The sequence below is a fragment of the Aquarana catesbeiana genome, linkage group LG09 (assembly GCF_042186555.1).
Source record: "Aquarana catesbeiana isolate 2022-GZ linkage group LG09, ASM4218655v1, whole genome shotgun sequence".
Taxonomy (NCBI): Eukaryota; Metazoa; Chordata; class Amphibia; order Anura; family Ranidae; genus Aquarana; species Aquarana catesbeiana.
In genome coordinates this window covers 34,353,433-34,377,042 of record NC_133332.1, presented here as the reverse complement: position 1 = coordinate 34,377,042, position 23,610 = coordinate 34,353,433, and the positions used below count along the sequence as shown (strand labels likewise).

Genomic DNA, 23,610 nt, shown 5'->3' with positions numbered 1-23,610 from the left:
GCTAACCTGACGCTGCTTAGGGCTGGTGCTTGCCAGTTCACCAAAACGCTACCAAAAAAACTGTTAGCGATCGCAGGGATCAGGCCTGACTCTGCGAACGCTGCAGTTATGCATTTAGTGTTTTGTAAGTGACAGTGATCGATCGATACTGCACTTGGGTGGGCTGGGCTGGGCCGGGCGGAGGGGCAAAACGCAGGTGCTAGCAGGTATCTGGGCTGATCCCGCTAACACTGCGTTTTTGGGAACCCTAAACTGCTGGGGACGCTAGTATAGATCTGATCGGATCAGATATTGATGCGTTCAGATACTATACCACTAAGGGAGGCGTATGCGGCGTGTGTGGGTGTTAGCGGTACTGGCGCTAATCTGACACTGCCTGGGGTGACGCATATCACCGCCCGGCGATCAGGGGGCTAAACCTTTATTCGGTAATAAACGGCGGGTGCCCTGACACTATAAAAAATAAACAAACTAACCAGCGTCACCCGTAACGGTTATACGGTGATCAGTGGTGAAAGGGTTAACTAGGGGGCAATCAAGGGGTTAAAACATTTATTAGGTAGTATATGGGGGTCCCTGACGCTATAAAACGCTGACGGCGAACCTAAATATTTACCTCCCTAACTAGCGTCACCAGCAACACTAATCCAGCGATCAGAAAAATGATCGCTTAGCGACACTGGTGACGGGGGGTGATCAAGGGGTTAAAACTTTATTAGGGGGGATTAGGGGGGTATCCTAGACCTACAGGGGGCTAACACTCACTGCCCTACCACTTCTAACTGTCACAAACTGACACCATGCAGTAATCAGAAAAAAAACAAAAACTGCTTGGTGTCAGTGTGACAGGGGGGGAGGGGTTTTTGGGGGGTGATCGGGGGGGATCGGGGGTGTAAAGTGTGCCTGGCATGTTCTACTGAGTGTGTGTGTGTGTTGGTGCACTCACATGTCTTCTCTCCTCGGCGCCGGAACGGAAACTGCCGAGCTGAGGAGAGATGACATCACATCCTCTGCCTCTGTGTACTACACAGAGGCAGGGGATGATTGTCATTGGCTGGGAGTGATCGCGAGGGGGGGGCCACGATCAGATGGCCTCCCCCTCATCTCTAAACGCTCCCAGTCACAAGCCGACCACCGCTGGCGGGTCCGATCGGACCCCCGCCCGCGGGAAGGCAATCATGTACCAGGTACGTGATTTTGCCTGCCCGTGCCATTGTGTTGACGTATATAGTCGTTAGGCAGTCGGCAAGTGGTTAAATGGACTGTAGTGCAAATCTGCAAAGTGCAAAAAGCACTAAAAATGCCATAGGTGTGAATCCAACCTTAGGTTTCATGGAAACAGAACTTGACATAACATATGTCCAGTGTCTGAGGTGCCTCAGATTGGGACATACTAAAAGGAATGAAGAAAGGAAAGCCCATAGACATGTCCCCTCAGATTTAGCATACAGCCGGCTATAGAAGTGAATGGCTGTACTTTGTGTAAATGCTGCTGTGTATGACCAGTGTGTGTATACAATGGATTTCTTATTAAAGGCAAAACTTCAGAAAAATACATTGTACACACATACTGTACACGGGGACAGAACAATGTACAGAAGGATCTGTATTTATATGAGTACAGGGAGTTCAGTAATCCACTTCTATGGCTGGTCCTACATATCCGATGTGGTGCCTCTGGTGTAGAAAAATGCTGGAATTTTCCATCAGACATATATTATTACATCCGTATATATGAGGCCTTATAACAAGGAAATACGTCATTACTCTCTGATTTGATGACAAGCAACATAATGTTATTCAAGTTTCTATATAACATTTATACTCATTCCTCATCACAAGGATCCTCCCCCATCATCCTCATACACTGTACATTGCTGTCTCATATTGCTCCTAATGCCAGCCTCAGTATCTCCAATCCTCCCTGGATAGTACAGAATCCACACACACTTCTACCTTGTATTACACCGGAGAGAATCAGATCCCAGATCACCCATCACCATATACAGGATGGAGAGATAGAAGTGTTCTATATATCAGTCCTCCTGTCTGTATGATGTCATCTCTCCCCTCTACTATGACATATCTGGAGATTACAGGACAGACTTCAACCAGTCATATCTCTACATTATTCATCAGAGAAATACGATCTACTGAGTTTTACCCAAAATGACAGGTGTGACATCACTACTCCACGTATACAGGAGATATCTGTACAGGTGTGACATCACTACCCCCATATACAGGAGATATCTGTAGAGGTGTGACATCACTACTCGCCATACACAGGAGATATCTGTACAGGTGTGACATCACTACCCCCATATACAGGAGATATCTGTACAGGTGTGACATCGCTACTCCCAATATACAGGAGATATCTGTGCAGGTGTGACATCACTACTCCCCGTATACAGGAGATATCTGTACAGGTGTGACATCACTACTCTCCATATACAGGAGATATCTGTACAGGTGTGACATCACTACTCCCCGTATACAGGAGATATCTGTGCAGGTGTGACATCACTACTCTCCATATACAGGAGATATCTGTACAGGTGTGACAACATTACCCCCATATACAGGAGATATCTGTGCAAGTGTGACATCACTACTCTCCATATACAGGAGATATCTGTACAGATGTGACATCACTACTCTCCATATACAGGAGATATCTGTACAGGTGTGACATCACTACTCCCCACATACAAGATATCTGTACAGGTGTGACATCACTACTCTCCATATACAGGAGATATCTGTACAGATGTGACATCACTACTCCCCATATACAGGAGATATCTGTACAGGTGTGACATCACTACCCCCATATACAGGAGATATCTGTACAGGTGTGACATCACTACCCCCATATACAGGAGATATCTGTACAGGTGTGACATCACTACTCCCCATATACAGGAGATATCTGTGCAAGTGTGACATCACTACTCTCCATATACAGGAGATATCTGTACAGATGTGACATCACTACTCTCCATATACAGGAGATATCTGTACAGGTGTGACATCACTACTCCCCACATACAAGATATCTGTACAGGTGTGACATCACTACTCTCCATATACAGGAGATATCTGTACAGGTGTGACATCACTACTCCCCATATACAGGAGATATCTGTACAGGTGTGACATCACTACCCCCATATACAGGAGATATCTGTACAGGTGTGACATCACCACTCCCCATATATGACATGGTCCTCTTAATATCATTATATATATATATATATATATATATATATATATACATTTATAAATAAAACATTTCCCCGACTCACCACAATACACTCCTGACACCCCGATAATAATCAGGATGAGGGGGATCATCTTCTTCCTCTTTATAGAGACCCCAAAACACAGAACCGTCCTCTACACACAGCTCAGGGAGAGTCACACGGTGAGTCAGGAATCTGTATACAGGAGGGCGGAGCTGTGTGCTGATTGGATGATCTGGGCTCTCTGTCCAATCATAAAATGAAAACGGATCTAATCATCAGTTGCCGGGTAGAGGGAGGGTGTACAGGATGGAACAGTGCAGTATATGAATATATCGAAGGAGAAAGTGAAAGTAAAATGTGATCTGTACACAAATCTCCAATATTATCTTCTAGAAGGATCACCACACTGTATACTGACACTTCATCATCATCATCAATGTGATTAGAGTTTACTTTCACTGGTTCTACCTCCACCATCATCAATATGATGTCATATTTAAAGGATCACTAAAGATATATATATATTTTTTTTAATAACATGTTATACTTACCTCCACTGTGCAGCTCGTTTTGCACAGAGTGGCCCCGAACCTGGTCTTCTGGGGTCCCTCGGTGGCTGTCTCGGCTCCCCCCCGCAAGGACTCAACACCTTCATGTGAGCTCCCTCGCATGGTGTTGAGTGCGTGCGGGGGCGCGCTCCCGTGATACAGCCGGCAGCCATAGTGCTCACTGTATCACTCAGCCCCGCCCCAGCGCGCCGCGTCATTGGATGTGATTGACAGCAGCCTGAGCCAATGGCTGCGCTGCTTACAATCCATCCACTGTAACCAAACAACGGCCAGGCTGAGCGGCGAAGAGGATGTCGGGGGCAAGCGCGGGACTTTCGAGGGGTCAGGTAAGTAAAATGGGGGGCTGGGGGGGCCGGTATTGTCGGATGTTTTTTCATCTTAATGCATAGAATGCATTAAGGTGAAAAAAATTTTACCTTTACAACCCCTTTAAAGGGTAAGTTCACCTTATCACAGTCCTGATGCACTTACCTCTGTGGGTGATGATCTGTCAGTGTCCACATAGTAGGGTTGCCACCCTTTCTCCAAGTCAAACCCAAACACTTTAGTGGTGCACAGCAATTTTTTTGTAATATACACTAAGCCCGGGTTCACACTATAACTGGCTGCGGATTGCACAGGAGCGCTGTGCGTCCCTGTTCCCCATTTCAGGGACGAATCAGGGCCGATTCTATGCCTGAATTCGGCCCTGAAGCGGAGCCAAAGACGCACAGCGTTTTTGTGCAGTGCGCTCCGCAGCTGCCCCGGAGATTTGCTATGCAAATTAGATGCGGGGAAACGCACATCTAATTCACATAGGTGTGAACCCGGGCTCAAAGTTTGTAAAAGATCTGTGACACCTTAGGGTGCCCCAAGGAGATTAGTAATACAGCATGCTACATGCGCTGTGGTGAACAGCGGGTGTAGCAAAATTGCTTTAACAGTGGGAGGGGCTTAAAGGGACATGGGTAAATAAAAAAAAGCATTCTTGTACCATAAAATATGCTTAGATTGCTGTGCCACAAGTAGGAGTCTCACAGACATGCATAAACCTCAGCACAATCATTCAAAAATAAAACTCTTCCATTACATATGATTTTGTGTACACTGAGAACAGTAAGAGAATTAACATTTTACCTAAGTCTGCATTAAAAAGGACCTTCATTAACCCCTTCACGCCTAAGGGTAAAACAAATGTTAATGCCTAAGCATAATTTTGAAACTTTGACATGCGTTAGTAAAAACTTACAAATCGTCACAACTACTTTGTGCATCCAAGTGGATTATACCTTGTTTTTTTTCAAGACAAATTGGGCTTTCATTTGTTGGTAAATGAAAATGGATATCACCTTATTTTGTTGTTTATTATCAAAGGAAAACTGACCCAAAAATAATTAAAAAAATATATTTTTAAATTTAGCTGTATATTTCTTGTTACTACCATAACCTACCACTAAAGACCCAAAATAAATTCTCCTGCTCATGGCAATCGCAGCAATACCATGCAGGGGCGGATCCAGGGGGGGCAATTGCCCCCTCCGAGAAATGCGGGTGAGTGACTGTGAGAGAGCCCACCGGCGGGCGGCTCCTTAAGTGTGAGAGCCGCCGGGCGGCTCCGTAGGTGTGAGAGTCGCAGGGCGGCTCCGTAGGTGACAGAGCCGGCGGGCGGCTCCACAGGAGAGAGACAGTGGGCTGGCCCAGCAGTTGGTGAGATGTGCCGGTGCCGCTCTATGTGTTTGTGGGCGGGCTGCTGGCCAATCAGGGAGCTGGCGGGCGGGGGAGCAGAGAGATGACATCATCTCTCACCGCCTGGCACCCGCCCTGCATCCCTGCAGTTCTGCCCTCACCATGCAGGCAGCTGCGGCAGCAGAGAGATTACATCATCTCTCTGCTGCCTGTCTCTGGGACACAAGAGACCACCTTAGCAGGTGGCAAGTGACAATCTTCATCTGGTGACAGGCGACGTGGCAAGTGACAATCTGCATCTGGTGACAAGTGACAATCCGCAACATGTGGCAGGCGACATGGCAAGTGACAATCCGCAACATGTGGCAGGTGACGTGGCAAGTGACAATCCGCAACATGTGGCAGGCGACATGGCAAGTGACAATCTGCATCTGGTGACAAGCAACGTGGCAAGTGACAATCCACAACATGTGGCAGGTGACGTGGCAAGTGACAATCTGCATCTGGTGGCAAGCGACGTGGCAAGTGACAATCTGCATCTGGTGACAGGCGACGTGGCAAGTGACATGGCAAGTGACAATCCGCAACGTGGCAGGCGACGTGGCAAGTGCCAATCTGCATCTGGTGACAAACGACGTGGCAAGTGACAATCCGCATCTGGTGACAGGCGACGTGGCAAGTTACAATCTGCATCTGGTGACAGGCGACGTGGCAAGTTACAATCTGCATCTGGTGACAGGCGACGTGGCAAGTGACATGGCAAGTGACAATCCGCAACATGTGGCAGGCGACGTGGCAAGTGACAATCTGCATCTGGTGACAGGTGACGTGGCAAGTGACACACTCGGGGCTCCCACTGATTCTGCATTATGGTGAGTTAAACTATTTAATTTTTTATAACAATGTAATAATAGTAATAATGCGCTTCAATCATCCTGACACCATAACAACCATGGTGCCGTGATGATTGAAGCGCCAACACCAGCCATTTACCGATAGATGTACCCCAAAAAAATATATTTTCTGGCAGTGCCCCTCCCGAGACTAGACTCTGGATCCACCCCTGATACCATGTATGTGTATGTTATTTGCTGTTTGTACCTGTAGTACAGCTTAGAAACAATAGTGCGCATTTTGCTTTTTTATGCTACCTAAAATACACTGACAATGATACTAATTTTACAATAGTGTTTTTTTAATCCTGTCCAAAATATACTGATCATAACCTTTGACCCTGACCTTGACCGTTGACCATGGCCTTGACCCAGACACAAAGACCTGGAATTGACCAAGAACAAACCTTGATCTAGGTATTTTTTTCTTTATTTTTTATTATTTTTTATTTCTGTTTTTACACACAATTTATTTCTGCAAGGAGAGAGAGAGAGATACAATGTATCTTTCATCTCCATTCACAGAGAAAGATAAACACAGGAGCGGGCTTGTACATTGACTGATCACTATGATAGCCAATCAGAGGCTATCACTGCGATCAGGTGACCCGGAATTGGGTATTCCCAGTCCAATCATTAGTACGGGACCTGGGACTCCCACTGAGACAGATACGCAAATATGTGGCCCCACGAGAAAAAAAAAAGCCTAGTCCAGTGAGGCCATACATCTGTGCAATGTCGGCGTCAAGGGTTTACAATAGTCATGGACTGCCCCTGCAGCTTCCCTAAGTGGCACAACCCTCTGCTGAGCCTCAGCCCGGCACTGCCACACATACAAGCCGCTCACACACAATGAGCGCTGTGACCTCCTATACATCTCTGATACTCCCAGCTGTGAATCATCTGTGGAATAATATATACTGTATATAAGAGTGCAGTGACATATGAAAACCCTATTACTTGGTGCCGTGACACCATTAGCACAATGGCACATAACACCTGATGCTTCTGTGACACCGGAGCACAGAGGGATCTTGGCACATCCAGCACAGGTCTCCTTGCCTGTCATTTCTCCTCTGAGTACTCAGAGCTCCTCTGCACTGATCAGAAAGGGGATAACAGACCGTCATAATGTCTGTAAATTTCAATCTGCAGGCCCAATATGACATCAGCCACACTGCTAGGAGTGACATCACCCCCTGGGGTTCCCCTTTCCTGCATCTGCAGGATCTCATCCTCTGACAGGGCCAAATTCATATATGATGCCAGGCGATAGAAAGGACAGTGGAGGCAGGGAAAGGGGCGGAGTCTGCATCGGTCAGTATGCTGGTTTGTGAGTGAACAGGGCAAAGGGACAGTATGCAGAGACGGTGGGAGCCTGCGCAGTGAGCAGCCCATGTCATAAAGGGAGAATGGCGGCGTCTGTACATTATACTGCCTACTTACCGTCATCCTCATTGCTCTTAAGTAAACCGTCGGAAAAACCATCCAAGTTTTTTCCGACGGAAAATCCGCTCGTGTGTACGAGGCATAAGTCTATACATCTGTTATCAGAATCAAATTTTAAACAAAAGTACTTCTTTTAATATGTTAAATATGTAGCAATAACTCTCGGTAGAGCTGCTGGTTTAAGCGGGCTTGTTACCTTCACTCTCGATACCTCTGTTTCACCGGCACCGGGTCTAGGGTTCCGTTGAGTTTACCTCTGGATGATATAAGCACCAAACATTTGAGTATATTTTCAATGCTTTAATGAACAAGTAATAAAGAAAGTAGCAGGAAAGAGGCAGAAGGAAAGTTGCAGGGAAGCTCAAATACCTTTCTTCAGTATTCTTTAGATCACTCTTTGAAATTGAACACTTGTAGTTGAATGCACTCCCCGTGAGGGATTTAATATTTGCCCGCCTGGATAGGCCTCTCTCACTTGCCTAGCAGCCAGTACGTAGCACGAACAAAAGTCTCTGCCACAGACTTGTTTGAAATGAAACCCGTACGATGCTCTGCCACAGGATGTAATGGTTTGCAATGAATATCAGACCCAGTACTTGAACCTTTAACCACTTGACAACTGGGCACTTAAACTCCCTTCCTAACCAGACCAATTTTCAGCTTTTGGTGCTCTCACATTTTGAATGACAATTACTCAGTCATGCAACACTGTATCTATATGAAATTTTTGTCCTTTTTTTCACACAAATGGAGCTTTCTTTTGGTGGTATTTAATCACCGCTGGGTTCTTTATTTTTTGCGCCGTAAAAGAAAAAAGACAGAAAAATCTGTAAAAAAATACATTTTCTTCATTTCTGTTATAATATTTTGCAAATTAGTAATTTTTCTTCATATATTTTGGCCAAAATTTATACCGCTACATATCTTTGGAAAAAATAACCCAAATTGGTGGATATTATTTGGTCTTTTTGAAAGTTATAGAGTCCAAAAGCTATGGTGCCAATATCTGAAAATTGATCACACCTGAAGTACTGACAGCCTATCTAATTTCTTGAGACCCTAACATGCCAGAAAAGTACAAATACCCCCCAAATGATACCTTTTTGGAAAGAAGACATTCCAAGGTATTTAGAAAGATGCATGGTGAGTTTTTTGAAGTTGTCATTTTTCCCCACAATTCTTTGCCATATCAAGGTTTTTCTTTTACTTTTTTTTTTTTTCCACAAAATTGTCATATTAGCAGGTTATTTCTCACACACCGCATATGCATACCACAAATTACACCCCAAAACACATTCTGCTATTACTCCCGAGTACGGCGATACCACATGTGTGAGACTTTTACACAGCGTGGCCACATACAGAGGCCCAACATGCAGGGGAGCACCTCCAGGCGTTCTGGAGCACCCAGGCCAATTCTGACATTTCTCTACTACATGTAAAAATCATCATTTATTAGCTAGAAAATTACATAGAACCCCAAAACATTATATATATTTTTTTAGCAAAGACCCTAGAGAATACAATGGCGGTCGTTGCAACTTTTTATCTCGCACGGTATTTGCGCAGCAATTTTTTTAACGTGTTTTTTTTTTGAAAAAAAACTGTTTTGTGCTTTACAAAAACCAAAACAGTAAAGTTATCCCAATGTTTTTGCATAATGTGAAACTTTGCTACTCAAAAATCCCCATAGGCGACGCTTTAAAATTTTTTACTGGTTACATGTTTTGAGTTACAGAGGAGGTCTAGGGCCAAAATTATTGCTCTCGCTCTACCAATCGCAGCGATACCTCACATGTGTGGTTTGAACACCGTTTTCATATGTGGGCGGGACTTACGTATGCGTTCGCTACTGCATGCGAGCACACAGGGACAGGGGCGATTTAAAAATTTTTATTTTTTTTTTATTGTTCATTTTACTTTATTTATTTTAGTTTGATGCTTTATTCCAAAAAAAAAAAAATTTGGACCACTTTTATTCCTATTACAAGGAATGTAAACATCCTTGTAATAGGAATATGGCATGACAGGTCCTCTTTACAGTGAGATATGGGGTCAATAAGACCTCACATCTCACCTCTAGGCTGGGAAGCCTGAAATTAAAAAAAAAAAAAACGATCCTGGCTTAGATCGTAGCGGTGAGTCGGTAGAAGCGCGGGAGGGGGGGTCATCCCCTCTCGCCTCCCGTAAGAATGATCAAGCAGTGGAACAGCCGCTATGATCATTCTTATGGTGTAGGGAATCGCCGGCTGAAAAAGCTGATATCTGAATGATGCCTGTAGCTGCACCCATCATTCAGATATCCCCGCACAAAGTCAAGGACGTTGTATGACGGCCGGTGAGCGGGAAGTGGTTAAAACGCTTTTTTTTTTAACACAAAGTTGTCCATTTATACAATATTTCTACCACATAACATGTACATACCAAAAATGACACCCCGAAATAGATTCTCCTACTTCTCCTGAGTACGGCAATACCACATGTGTGAGACTTCCACAGCCTGGCCACATACAGAGGCCGAGTACAGCCGAGCATGGCTCAGCATGGCAGGGTATGGTGGGGTATTGCGGAGTATGGGGGGGTATGGCGGAGTATGGCGGGGTATGGCGGGGTATGGCGGAGTATGGCGGGGTATTGCAGAGTATGGCAGGGTATTGCGGAGTATGGCAGGGTATGGCGGAGTATGTCGGAGTATGGCGGGGTATGTCAGAGTATGGCGGGGTATGTCGGAGCATGGCGGGGTATGTCGGAGTATAACGGGGTATGTCGGAGTATGTCGGGGTATGTCGGAGTATGGCGGGGTATGTCGGAGTATGTCGGGGTATGTAGGAGTATGGCGGGGTATGGCGGGGTATGTCGGAGTATGGCGGGGTATGGCGGAGTATGGCGGGGTATGGCGGGGTATGGCGGGGTATGTCGGAGTATGTCGGAGTATGGCGGGGTATGGCGGAGTATGGCGGAGTATGGCGGGGTATGGCGGAGTATGGCGGGGTATGGCGGAGTATGGCGGGGTATGGCGGAGTATGGCGGGGTATGGCGGGGTATGTCGGAGTATGGCGGTTTATGGTAGAGTATTGTGGGTGCTTTGCAGAGTATTGTGGGGGCTTTGCAGAGTATTGTGGGGGTATTGCAGAGTACTGTGTGGCTTTGCAGAGTATTGCACAGCATTGCAGAGTTGTAGGCATGGCTGAGCATGGATGGATGGATGGCTGGATGTCTCTGTGCAGCACTGTGGGCTCTACACATCCAGCCCACAGCGCTGCAGCCATCCATCCATCCCCCTCTCCGCTCACAGTGTACCGATCTGTACACAGGAGGGGAGGAGAGGAACCGGCATCATCAGATGATGCCAGTCTGTTTACATGTGATCGCTCCGTCATTTGATGGAGCGATCACATGGTAAATGGCCGCGATCAGCGGCCATTTACCGGGATCCGTGATGCACCGGGTCCGGTCACGGATGTGTTCGGGTGCGCGCCCCAGCGGGCGCATGAGAGGGGAATTCTGGGAGGACGTCATAGTACGCCGTCCTCCAACTGAGTCACGAGGCCCCTCTCCAGACCAGCACTCTGCATGATCCTTCCATGACGGGTCCTCCCCTGGGATCTCCTCGGTTGTCCAGCTTCTTCTCTCAGGATAGACAGCTCAGGACCATTCCTCTGCTGCTGTGGTAGGCCCCAGACAGGCTTCTGTGCCCACCCACATGCCGCAGCGACGTGGGCCTCTGGCACGGAGGACCACAAGGTGGTACTCTTAACGCATACCTGTCGGCCAGGAGGGCCAGCAGGTGGCTGAAAATGAACCCTAAAATATGGCGTCTGTCCTATAAATACCCTCTCCCAGAATACAACTCGGAGGACCACCTCCACTGAGTTATCTCTGGGACAGAGGAGCACTTATACACTTTAACGTGTTGCTTTTCCAACACCAGCCCATGGTGACAACGACACCCACCGGCGCAGTGTGGAACTACACACAACTCAGCCAAGCTGGAACAGAGGCAAATCTAACTTCCTCTAATAAGTAACCCACAAGATTTACCTATCAGCGGTAGATTAAAAATCTACCAGCCCTACAAATACTTATCAATAATGCTTATAAATAGAAGAAGTGTTAATTGGTGCAGGTATGGTGCAAAAAAAACTGTATTTTGTGATTTCATGTATAGACTTACTGTAATAATGGGACGTGACTCTGCCTGCATTGCACAGAGAAGCAAAGAGACCCAGTGATGCTGGTAGTGGAAGAGGCCCCTGTGATTGGCTGTCAGATGTTTTGCCCTGCACACTGTACCCGGTGGGAGAAGCGGGAAAACCAAAGCTGCAGAGAGTCTAGGAAGAACGAGAACAGTGGTAAGCTCTGCAGGGGAGGGCTATTTGGCTGTCCTGTGAGACAGAGGGTCACTTACTACTGACCTCTGAACTCTGCATCAAAAAAGACCCCAGAAATCTGCAACACTTACTACTGACCTCTGAAGTCTGTGTCAATTACTACTGACTTCTAAACTCTGCATCACTTACTACTGACCTCTGAATCACTTACCACTGACCTCTGAACTCTGTGTCACTTACTACACACCTTTGAAGTGTCCAATACTTTTATTTTGTTTATTTTATTGTAGATTGATACTTTTTTTTATACAGCTTGAATTTGAATTAGTGTAGTTTTAGTGAGGTTCTTTTATTTTTACTTGGTCCAATGTTTATTTCCTGGTGAAAGTCAAATCATCCCCTGCTCAGCCTTTTCCATGCAGCCTTTATAAAGTATTTGAATGTGTCAGCTACCACACACTGGCCCCTAAAAATGTCTTCTTGAGATAAAACATGTTGGGCAAAGCCTGAATGGTTGACATCATCATGCATGCTAGCGGAATGCATTTTGGATGATACATGTTATATTTTGTCTTCCTCATGTGAGCTTTTTATAATAAAACTAATATAACAGTATTGTTCTATGAGTCTGCCCTCATGCTCTTTTTATGGCACATAAATGATTCTTTGAGGAGATGTGATGCCTGTTTGTGGATGTTCATCTGACAATTGCCTTGGATAGTCTTCATGCCTCTGTTATTATTATACAGGATTTATATAGCGCCAACAGTTTACGTAGCGCTTTGACCTTCATTCTGAGTTCTAATATCACAAATTGATTCATTACTGCATTTTTGCTGACACACGTTGATTTAAAGGGGAAGCACAACAGGTTTAATGTTATTGTAGTTTAGGGGTCCCCACTTGTATTACTTGAAAAAAAGATAAAGAAAATTGGTAGGGAAAAGTGAATTAATGGATTCTTCTTCCTATATGTCACATATGTTATACATATAAAAGTAAAAAAATGACCTGGGGCCACCAACATAAATAACAAACCCTTTGTATCTGATGTGGATTTTAGGGGCCCTATGCAAAAATAACAAAAACAGGACATGTGGTCCCCAAAATTAATACCAGATAGTTCAGATTTGGTACTGATTTTAAGGGGAACCCTGTGCAAAACAATATGATGTGGGGCCTCCAAATCCATATCAGACACCTGAGCATGCAGCTTGACAAGCCAGGGAAGGGAGGCAGCACTTATCTGCTTTACAACTCTGTTGTATGTGTTTATTATACTTTAATTGTACAGTACAGGACACAGGCTGGCTATTCATAGATGCTTGGTGAAGGGATTGAAGGGATATTTAGCTTAACCACATCCATTTTACAATAATCAATTTCCATTTTGTGTTATTTCCTAGAAATGATGCGTTTGTTTGGCTTCACTTTTGTCATAAAATGTTTCTGTATTTGATTGGATAATTTGTATGACACAGTCAAGGGGCAGTAGTTTCTGAAAGCCCCCTTTAAATATTCACACCAAAGAATAAAGATTAGATTTGCTCAGCGAGACTTTGTCATTCTTTTTTTATCATTGTCTCAATGGGCTAATCTCACAGGCCTGTGGGGATTGTAAGGTACACCTTATGCAGACTTATCGAGGGTCTAAAAATATCCAAGACAATCTACATCTCCCTACAGTTTTGGGGGCTCGTCCGGGATTGACCATAATACGTCCAGTAAACTAGATTTATATCTATTTTTCTCTTGCCGTGATTTATTTAGAGATCGATTCCTTTTAAGGGAGCTGTAATTAGTTTTTTTAGACCTCGATAGATAAGCCCTGGGTGGGCTTCAAAGAAACTGCTCTGAGAAGCAGTAAGATAAGCCCTGGGTGGGCTTCAAAGAAATTGCTCTGAGAAGCAATAAAAAACCCTGGGTGGGTTTTAAGGACTTTAATGAGAAGTCCATAGAATAATACTGCAGCGACTGTTTCAGGTAAACAGTAGAAAAAGCTCCGGGAGAGTTTGATACAGTACTGTAATTATAAAAAAAAGTCTGATAAGGTGTGCCGGACAAAACTTGATCTCTTTGCTTTATCTTCCTGTTGTGTAGCTAGCTGTCATAAGATGATTTGTAATCTGTGTAATGTTTGTCTGTGTGGAATTTGTCGGGTGTCATAAGGTAAGATGACACCTTTTCCACTGCACTGTTTATTTTTTAATGATTTATATATGAATGCTTTGACTCTAAAGTTTAAGATATAACCTATATCGTATTGTATAGTCTGCATAATGACTCTGGCATTGCTTCAGTGAGTAAAAATATTTTCTTTTCCTTGCAGTAATCAGACGTTCAGTGTCATTTTAGGGAAAGAACTAAAAAGAGAAATATAATATTGGGTGGTCTGACAGAACTAAGTCTTATACCAGAATTATTGTTTTAAGGTTTTTTGGTGTTTAGTTTCTGCTGATTTATCTGTATATAGTTGAATAAGAATTTTAGAGTTTATAAGGAACCCTGGATTGGTGAGTATCCAGGTTAATTTCTTCTTATGTACTAACAAATGTCTCAAAAGTGTCCTGATTGTATGAAGGTTTAATTTACATAACAAATTTGTGTTTCAAGAAGAGTTGACAGTGGAGGGAGTAATATCACTTATTCCAAGAGCAGGGGAGACTTATCAAGTCTATCCCAGGTCTTTGAAGTATTGTGACATTAGGGACGTTTTTACCAATTAAAATATGGGTAGAGCTTTATTAGGTAATACATAAATTGGTGAGGCTAACTTTTAATTAAAACATGCTATTTGAATAATTCTTTTTGCTACTGACATTTTTTGTGAAGGGTGCAAAGTTTGGACATTTTTGCCAACAGGGTTCAAGTGCTAATATCTCACTAACTGTAATAGATAGTGGGGAATTGTTTGCGGCATTAGTGCTACCGCAATTGAAGGCACTGTTTGAACCTATTGGCACTCTGCCAAAAATTTGAAATGTAAATAAAAATTGTTTGGTTATAAACATAGGAAAAGTAATAACATACAGAGACTTAGTATCTACAAGAATTTAGAATGTTTAGAAAGAAAAATAAAGATGAAAATAAAAATGCATGCTGTGGAGATCCCCTGGCTGGACCGAGGCTCCCTATAGCATCCTAGCCCAAACATTGTCCACGATGGGTTTAGCAGAGTCATAGGATGGTAAATTTAAGGGTTAAATCAACCTTCTCTATGCTTGTACTGTGTGCCCCGCCTCCCCCCTTACATTCCACAACCAGATAAGGACCTCCTCACATGAAGACACACAGCAACAATTTTTTTTTTTTTACCAGCTTGCAAGCAAAAGTCAGCAGAATCTGTGTTAGAATGCTGGAAAAGAGTTATAGAAGTTTGGACACAAGAGGCAGGATTTGTTCAGTATAAAATGCACAGTCTCTTAATACAGACATACCTCAGCAACCTTGGCCTTAAACATGCACTTACAGTAAGACAGCAAATATCAGATTGGGCTACAGGCACTGTTTGCGAGAAGCTGCCAGAGAAGGATGCTGCAGGATGTTTTGACATTCCTAAACAAACACTAGTGCAGACACATTATCAAAATGATTTCTCAGGAAATCAAAAGGGGAAACTTTTATACAAAGAGGGAGGGGGCAAGGACAAAGAGGAAGTTACATACAGAGAAAAAGAGGAGAAAGGAATCTTAAGGGAAATTGTCTCCCCCTACAATACTCCCATTAACCTGGTAAAGAAGGCAAATGGTGACTATAGGTTTGTACAAGACCTAAGGGCCATCAATAGCCTAGTGGTACCGATTGCCCCAATAGTGCCTGATGTGCCATTAATACTTACCGCCATACCATACGATGCAGAGTATTTTACTGTGATTGATTTAAAGAATTTTCTTTTTCTACGTCCCTGTAGGCGAGGAGACACGGCCACTCTTTGTTTTTACTGTGTCGATTGACCAACACAGTCATCAGTTTATCTGGTGTAGAATGCCGCAGAGTTATAAAGACCTGTGGTCTATTCTATAGTACTCCAAGCCACCCTAAGGCCTTGGACTGCCCCTCATGGTTCTGTACTGTTGCAGTATGTTAATGATCTTTTTATTTGTAGTTCTTCAAAAGGGGGACTGCCGAGCTGATAGCCTATCCTTATTGAAATGGTTACATCTATGTGGTCACAAAGTGTCTAAGAAAAAGTTACAATGGTGTAAACAGGAGGTTGAGTACCTAGGGTTTGTGCTGTCTCCGGGAGTTAGGAAAGTCAGTCAAAAAAAGAGGTGTTGCTCTTGTGGGTTTGCCCCGCCCACTTTCCAAGAAAGACATGCTTACCTTTTTTGCAATGATTGGTTGCTCCCGCCAATGAATACATGACTGTTCTTTCTATGACAATATATTGAGACAAGCGACCCTCTCTGAAATGCCTGGTACTGTAAAATGGTCTGATGAAATGGTAAATGTTTTTGCCATGTTGAAATGTGCAATGGTTACCAGCCCGAGCCTTGGCCTCCCTGAAATATGGCATAATGTATAAATTTTTTGTCAGGGAAAATTGCAGAGCCATGGCGGGAGTACTGGCCCAGGAACATGGTGGGAGACTGTGCCCTGTAGTTTTTTTTTCTCTCAAAGATGGTCCCGGTGCAGGTTCAAGGCATGCCCGCGTGTCTCAGAACTCTAGCGTTCTGTGTAATGGTGGATGAGATGGCCACTTCTTTCACTCTGGGACACAACACCACACTTCACACCACCCACAATGTGTCAATCCTGTTGAAAAATTTACATACACAGCACATGTCTGCTCAGAGGTTGAGCGGATATGAGGTGATTTTGCTGTCCAATCCAAAATTGCACATCAAATATGTTTCTCCCACTGCAGGCCCAGCACCAATTTTAAACACCCTTTTAGGATTAAAAGGAGAACAGGATGAGGTCATGCCACAACATGACTGCATTAACCTCATTCACCAAGACACATCACCCAGGTCTGATTTATCTTCCACAGCACTACCAGATACACAGAATGTTTTTGTGAATGGTTCTTGCTCTAGGCCAAATGATCACACATACCATGCAGGGTATGCAGTTGTGCAGCTTCCAGATGTTATACTTGAGGCCAAGCTTATCACATATCAATCAGCACAGACTGCTGAATTAATTGCACTCACTAGAGCATGCCAGCTCTTTGAAGGTCAGGATGTAAACATTTACACTGACTCAAAGTATGGGTACGGCGTGGTACATGACTTTGGTGTGATATGAAGTAGGCGTGGCTTTGTGGCAGCAGATTCATTTCACATTCTTCTTTGGTAATTTTACTGCTAAAAGCTATCCAGCTACCTAAAACACTGGCTATAGTACATTGCAGAGCACATACAGGCCAACAGACAGAGATAGCCAGGGGTAATGCCCTGGCTGACCTTGCTGCTAAACAAGCTGCTATCTCACAGACAGCAGACATCCAAATGGCTATGCTGATACCTGACCTATCCCCATTTGAACAGTCACTCGCAGATCTCCAGGATTATGTATCAAATTATGAGTTAAGGGGCTGGGATAAAAAGGGTGTGCAGAAAGATCCAAAAACTGGACTTCTCTGCAAAGAGGGGAAACCATGTATACCAGCGGCAAGTGCATCACTCTTCATCTCACAGTACCACAGAATAGGCCACACAGGTATACAGGTCACGGCTGATATGCTAATCTTCTGAGTAGAAATTTTTATATTCTCTGGATGGGTTGAACTTTTTGTGACCACAAAAGAAGATGCACAAACAGTAGTGAAGATCCTCACTCAGGAAATCATTCCTCGATGGGGATGCCCACTTCAAATAAACTCAGACAATGGTCCAGCTTTCATGGCCAGGGTCTGCCAGGACTTGGTAAAAACTCTTAAGATAGAATGGAAGTTTCATATTCCCTACCACCCTCAAAGCTCAGGGATAGTACAAAGAATGAACAGAACAATAAAAGACAAGATAAGAAAGGCCACAGGAGGAACCTTTGCCAACTGGAAAAAGGTACTCCCAGCAGTCCTGGCAGAAATAAGAATGACCCCTTCCAAAACAACAGGGTATTCACCTTTTGAAGTTTTGGTGGGTGGACTTTTCCCCACCCCATGGGCCAGAGCAACTTTAATGGTAGAAAAGGGAGATTTAGACTTAATACAGGAAGAATATGTAAGAAAACTGGTTGAAACATTGGATACAGTCGAAAGAAATGTTGCTCGCACCTCTCCTTTTTCTTCACAGGAAGCTACTCACCCTTTCACTGTGGTGGTCCAACAGCTGAACAGAAATAAGAAGCAAGAGTATCCCTTTGGACCTCCTACCACAGTGGTTGCAGTGACCAGAACAGCCATCCTAGTGGAAAACTGCCAGTCCTGGATCCATGCCAGCCGAGTAAAAAATGTTGCCCAAAGCCCCAGGAACAGGAAGGAGACCTTGAAGGAGGCCCTCAAGCAGAAGTCCAAGCAGATGAAGGAGAAGTTCCTGGGAAAGCAGGTCTGGTCAGAGAAGATGACCTTGCCTATTTCACCACAGACTTCTGGCAAGGCATTTTGCCTCCTGATCCTGATCTCTCTGATAGTGTTCCTGCCCAGCTGGATCATCACTAACTGTATCTACCACCCTGAAAATTTGGGTGCGATTAAAAGTATCTGTGGGAACACACACAAAGCTGACAACAGAGAATGTATCTAGCGCCTTGAGGTGATTCAGTTCGCATTTGCTGCGCTTTACAAATCATTCATTCATTCATTCATTCATTCATTCACACACACAAGAGAACATTACAGTGACACAAGCTAGAACAAAGAGAGAGATTGGAGATTTACTGATAAGATGCTTTTGCTAAAATTTAAGTATGCTTATGCTCAAAAATCAGGGTATGAAGAATGTTGGATATGTAGCAAATTACATCCTAGCACTGCCCGAATTCCCCTTTTGGCTGTACCTTTAAATATTTCCTCCTTCCTCAACAAGACTCCTCCTGTTTTCTTAACTAACATATCCACTCTGTACATAAATAACACTGTTAATTTTCCAATAGCAGGTAAAAGTCGTTCCCCGATTGGTGTTTTAATTTAGGGAATGAGACATGGACTAACCCCTCCATTTGAAGCAGGTCAATATTTAACATCTCCCTGTGCCAACCTAGAGGCCAGTATATACCCCAGATACCCCCTCAAACACCGCAACAAAAGGGAATTGTTCTATAAACAAGATATTGCCTCCGCATGGTTTCCTTCTTGGACAGGATGGGGTATAGACATGGTGAAAAGGTTGAACAATTATTCAAGTATATTGGATGAGATAATGGAGAGGAATTCAGATGACATTGCTATGTTAAACATAGAAACTAGAGCAATTAGAAAACAGCTAGAACTACATGAGTTAGCTATAGAAAGCATAAGTGCAGCTCTCACAGGTTTATGTGAAATGACTGAGGACTACGAATGCTGTACTTGGATCTCTAACACGAGTGCCAAGGTGCCTGACTACTATGATATTTATCCTTGCTCTGATTCTTTACCTCTGCTTTAAGTGTTGTATTTGCATAATTGCACGCATTCAATCTCCTGATGATAAGGTTCTATCCTACATGACATAAATGAAGAATCATCAGGCAATCTATGCCACAATCCCAAAGAAGTACTAGAACACTAGATAGAATGTAGAGATCATCTTATATGATCTAAGAGGGGATTGAAGGGATATTTAGCTTAACCACATCCATTTTATAATTTAGTTTCCATTTTGTGTTTTTCCCTGTACTCTATTTCACATAATACTAGGAGTGTAATGTAATCTAGTTTCGTTTCTCACATCCCTGTTATCTTTTGTGTTTCGTTTCTTGTAAAGCACGTGATTTCTTAAAAATAATTAGTTTCACTTTTGTCATAAAATGTTTCTGTATTTGATTGGATAATTTGTATGACATGGTAAAGGGGTGGTAGTTTCTGAAAGCCCCTTTAAATATTCACACCAAAGAATAAAGATTAGATTTGCTCTGCGAGACTTTTGCAGTTTTTTATCATTGTCTCAATGGGCTAATCTCACAGGCCTGTGGGGATTGTAAGGTACACCTTATGCAGACTTATCGAGGGTCTAATAAATATCCCTAGACAACCTACAGGATCATCTTCATTCTTCTGCAGATAAGTTCCTGTATTAACTTTACACTGTGTCTTCAGTGCGTTGAAATCCCCTAATTAAAGGAAGGTCTGATGTAGAAATAAAGATTTCACAAGCTCCAACCAAGACAGGCTCACTGATGCTAGAAGGGCAATCATTTCTCTGCTTAGCCAACAAAATAACTCAAAGACTGTAAAACAGCCTGCTTCTGGAAGTTACTAAAAACACAAAATAAAAGAGTACTAGTAAATATTCCTATAGGTAAATGTGTATAGTTCTTCTTTGCCAGGATCAGTAGGTAGAATAATGACCAAAATCAAACATTCTTCTCTTTCTTAAGCCCCATACACTATTAGATTTTCTGCAGATTTTTGTCTTCAGATGTACCAAAACCATGTAGTGCAAGAGCCTGCCTGATTGCATACACATTGAAACTCCTATGCCCCATACACACGATCGGACATTGATCGGACATTCCAACAGCAAAATCCATGGATTTTTTCCGACGGATGTTGGCTCAAACTTGTCTTGCATACACACGGTCACACAAAGTTGTCGGAAAATCCGATCGTTCTGAACGCGGTGACGTAAAACACGTACGTCGTGACTATAAACGGGGCAGTAGCCAATAGCTTTAGTCTCTTAATTTATTCTGAGCATGCGTGGCACTTTGTGCGTCGGATTTGTGTACACACGATCAGAATTTAATCGATCAGATTTTGTTGTCGGAAAATTTTATATCCTGCTCTCAAACTTTGTGTGTCGGAAATTCAGGCGGAAAAAGTCAGATGGAGCCCACACACGATCTGAATTTGTGACAACACAATCCGATCGCACTTTTTCTGTCGGAAAATCCGACCGTGTGTACAGGGCATTAAGCTTTGACCTCATATTATATGGTTTTGGTAAATCTGAAGACAAAAATCTGAAGAAAATCTAATAGTGTGTATGGGGTCTTAGTCCTGGTTTATGCCTTAAAAAATGTCTTCAAAGCAGAAATAAGGAAATGTGTTTTATTTTTCAGCACCATCTAACTTGTCTGGAGAATGAAGGACGTCATACAGTTCAGTTACTAATTACCTTTGTTCACAGAAGAGTGATTGTTTGCACTAGGCTATTGTCTAGAAAAAAAAATTAACAAAGGCCGTCAGATTTCAAGCAGAAAATATAAGCACTAGGAATTTTATAGAAAAGGTGACAGTCCGGGTTTTTCCAATGAAAGAGAAAAAGATCTCGGTGTGAATTCATTAAAAGACAGTTGAGTACTGTCCGTGATACTTTTTTATTTACACTAACATACAATTTTTCAGGACAAGCTTTTGGGGTATGTCCCCTTCTTCAAGGTCCAAGCAGTACTAATACACAATGTTTTAGCAGAAAGTTAACCATTTAAGCTCTGGAAGATTTTACCCCCTTAATGACCATGGCATTTTTTGTGATTTAGCACTGCTCTATTTAACAGGTTACCGACTGCCCCATGTAAATGCACTGCGGGGAGGCGGCAGCTGTACGCAGAATCACGTACCTGTATGTCATTCACACTCGCAGGCATGGGGTGCATGCACCCGCCGGCCCTGCACTGTTCTGATTCGATGCAGAATCTTCAATCTTCAGGTCCAAGCCAATGATTTATGGCCTGGACCTGCTGATCAGTTCTGACAAATGACAGAACACCCTGTACCTGTGTAATGTAAACACAGGCACAGGAAATTATGTCATCTTCTCTCCTGGAGTCCTTTTCGGATCCAGCCTGAGAAGAGAATATCTACTATGAGTAGAAGCACTACACTGACACCAGATCACATAGTTAAGCACATTTAACCCCTTGATCGCCCCCCCCCTCAAGGTTAACCCTTTGACTCCCTGTCACAGTGTCATTAGGGACAGTGTACAGTTCTTTTTTCTGATCACAGTATTAGTGTCACGGGCGACGCTAGATAGCATTAGCGTCAGTTAACGTCAATCCCAGACAGCGTCGGATTGACCGCTACATATTCACTAACACATTTTAACCCTTTGATTGCCAGTAACATAAAAACACACACACTATATACCTCCATTACTAGTATAGTCTGAATGGATCAATATCATTGACCAGATCAGAACTATACTAGTGTCACCAATAGTATAGTGTTCCCCAAAATGCTGCTTTAGCAGGATCAGCCCCAACACCTGCCAGCACCTGTGTTTAGCCCCTCCCCCTCAAGAAGTGCATTGTCAGTAGATCACTGTCACTTCTGATACACAGCAATGACAGTGTCGCCCAGGTGCATATTGTAGAGTTGAACTGGGGATGGTCTTGTATTGTACTATATCCCTATTTTACATAACCTGAGATTATGGCATATGGGGACTGGTGCATGTTCATGGTGTATATGTATGTGTGTGAGCGTGTGTATGTGTGTATGGCTGGTGCTATCTTGTTTTGTTTTCTAGGTACCTGAATTCATACATCCTAGTTTCTAGTCGCTTAGGTCTAAATGGATGTATTTGGTCTTCTAATAAATATATATATATATCACTGGTGCCTTTGTATTTAATTTATATTTATTGCATTGTTTGATGTTGTGTTTTTATTGAAAATGCATAAACACCTTTAAAAAAAGAAGTAATCAGATAGGTCCTTTTACTTGATCATTGTTGGTAGATCCTACTAGCTGTTTGAATCCTTCACACTCACCCAACTCCCTCCTTCATCACTCCTGTTACTGGTCCTGATTTATTTTTTTAGGATTACATCGCAGATAAAAAAGACACACACAAGCAAGAGCTGGTTTAGGTGACATGAAAGGAAACCTACTCAAGTTACAGACAGGTTCTAATCTTTTTCTACTCAAAGAAAGTAAAGTAAAGCTCTACTGGGGAACTATGGAGGCTTATCTTTTAAAAAAAAAAACAGCCATTGCTAATAATCCTTGTAATGTGCCTAATATGTTTATCTCCTATGATCATCAGCTCCATTTAGTGGTCATAATGTTTTATTTTCATGAATGTTGTATTCAGGGGAAAAAAAAAACATTATGACCACTAGATGGAGCTGACAACCATAGGAAATAAACAGATTGGACACATTACAGGGATTTGTAATGGCTGTTGAATGCTGAGACATTTGCACAGCATTTTGTTTATAAATAGACCCCATAGATATTATTCCTCAACTTTGCAGATTTATTTTGGATCCATGATTAAATGAAAATATCAAAGTGGAAAAACGCATGCGTGAGTTGACACAGCTGCGCACCCCAAAAATTGCTAAATAGTGGAGGGGGAGGAGAGAATGTGCGGACATTGTGGTACTACCGAATGCAACCGTTTTTATTAACTCTGGC

At 43.2% G+C, this 23,610-nt stretch overlaps 1 protein-coding gene across 1 annotated transcript in view; it reads right to left on the bottom strand.

The window, feature by feature from the left end:
• Nucleotides 1-3,476, bottom strand: part of LOC141107492 (class I histocompatibility antigen, F10 alpha chain-like) — a 152,663-nt gene extending 149,187 nt beyond the window's left edge. The window contains exon 1 of the mRNA XM_073598262.1: nt 3,312-3,476. Coding sequence (XP_073454363.1) covers nt 3,312-3,360 — 49 coding nt within the window. The 5' untranslated portion in view covers nt 3,361-3,476. The remainder of the gene's footprint in view (nt 1-3,311) is intronic.
• Nucleotides 3,477-23,610: the final 20,134 nt, after the last annotated feature.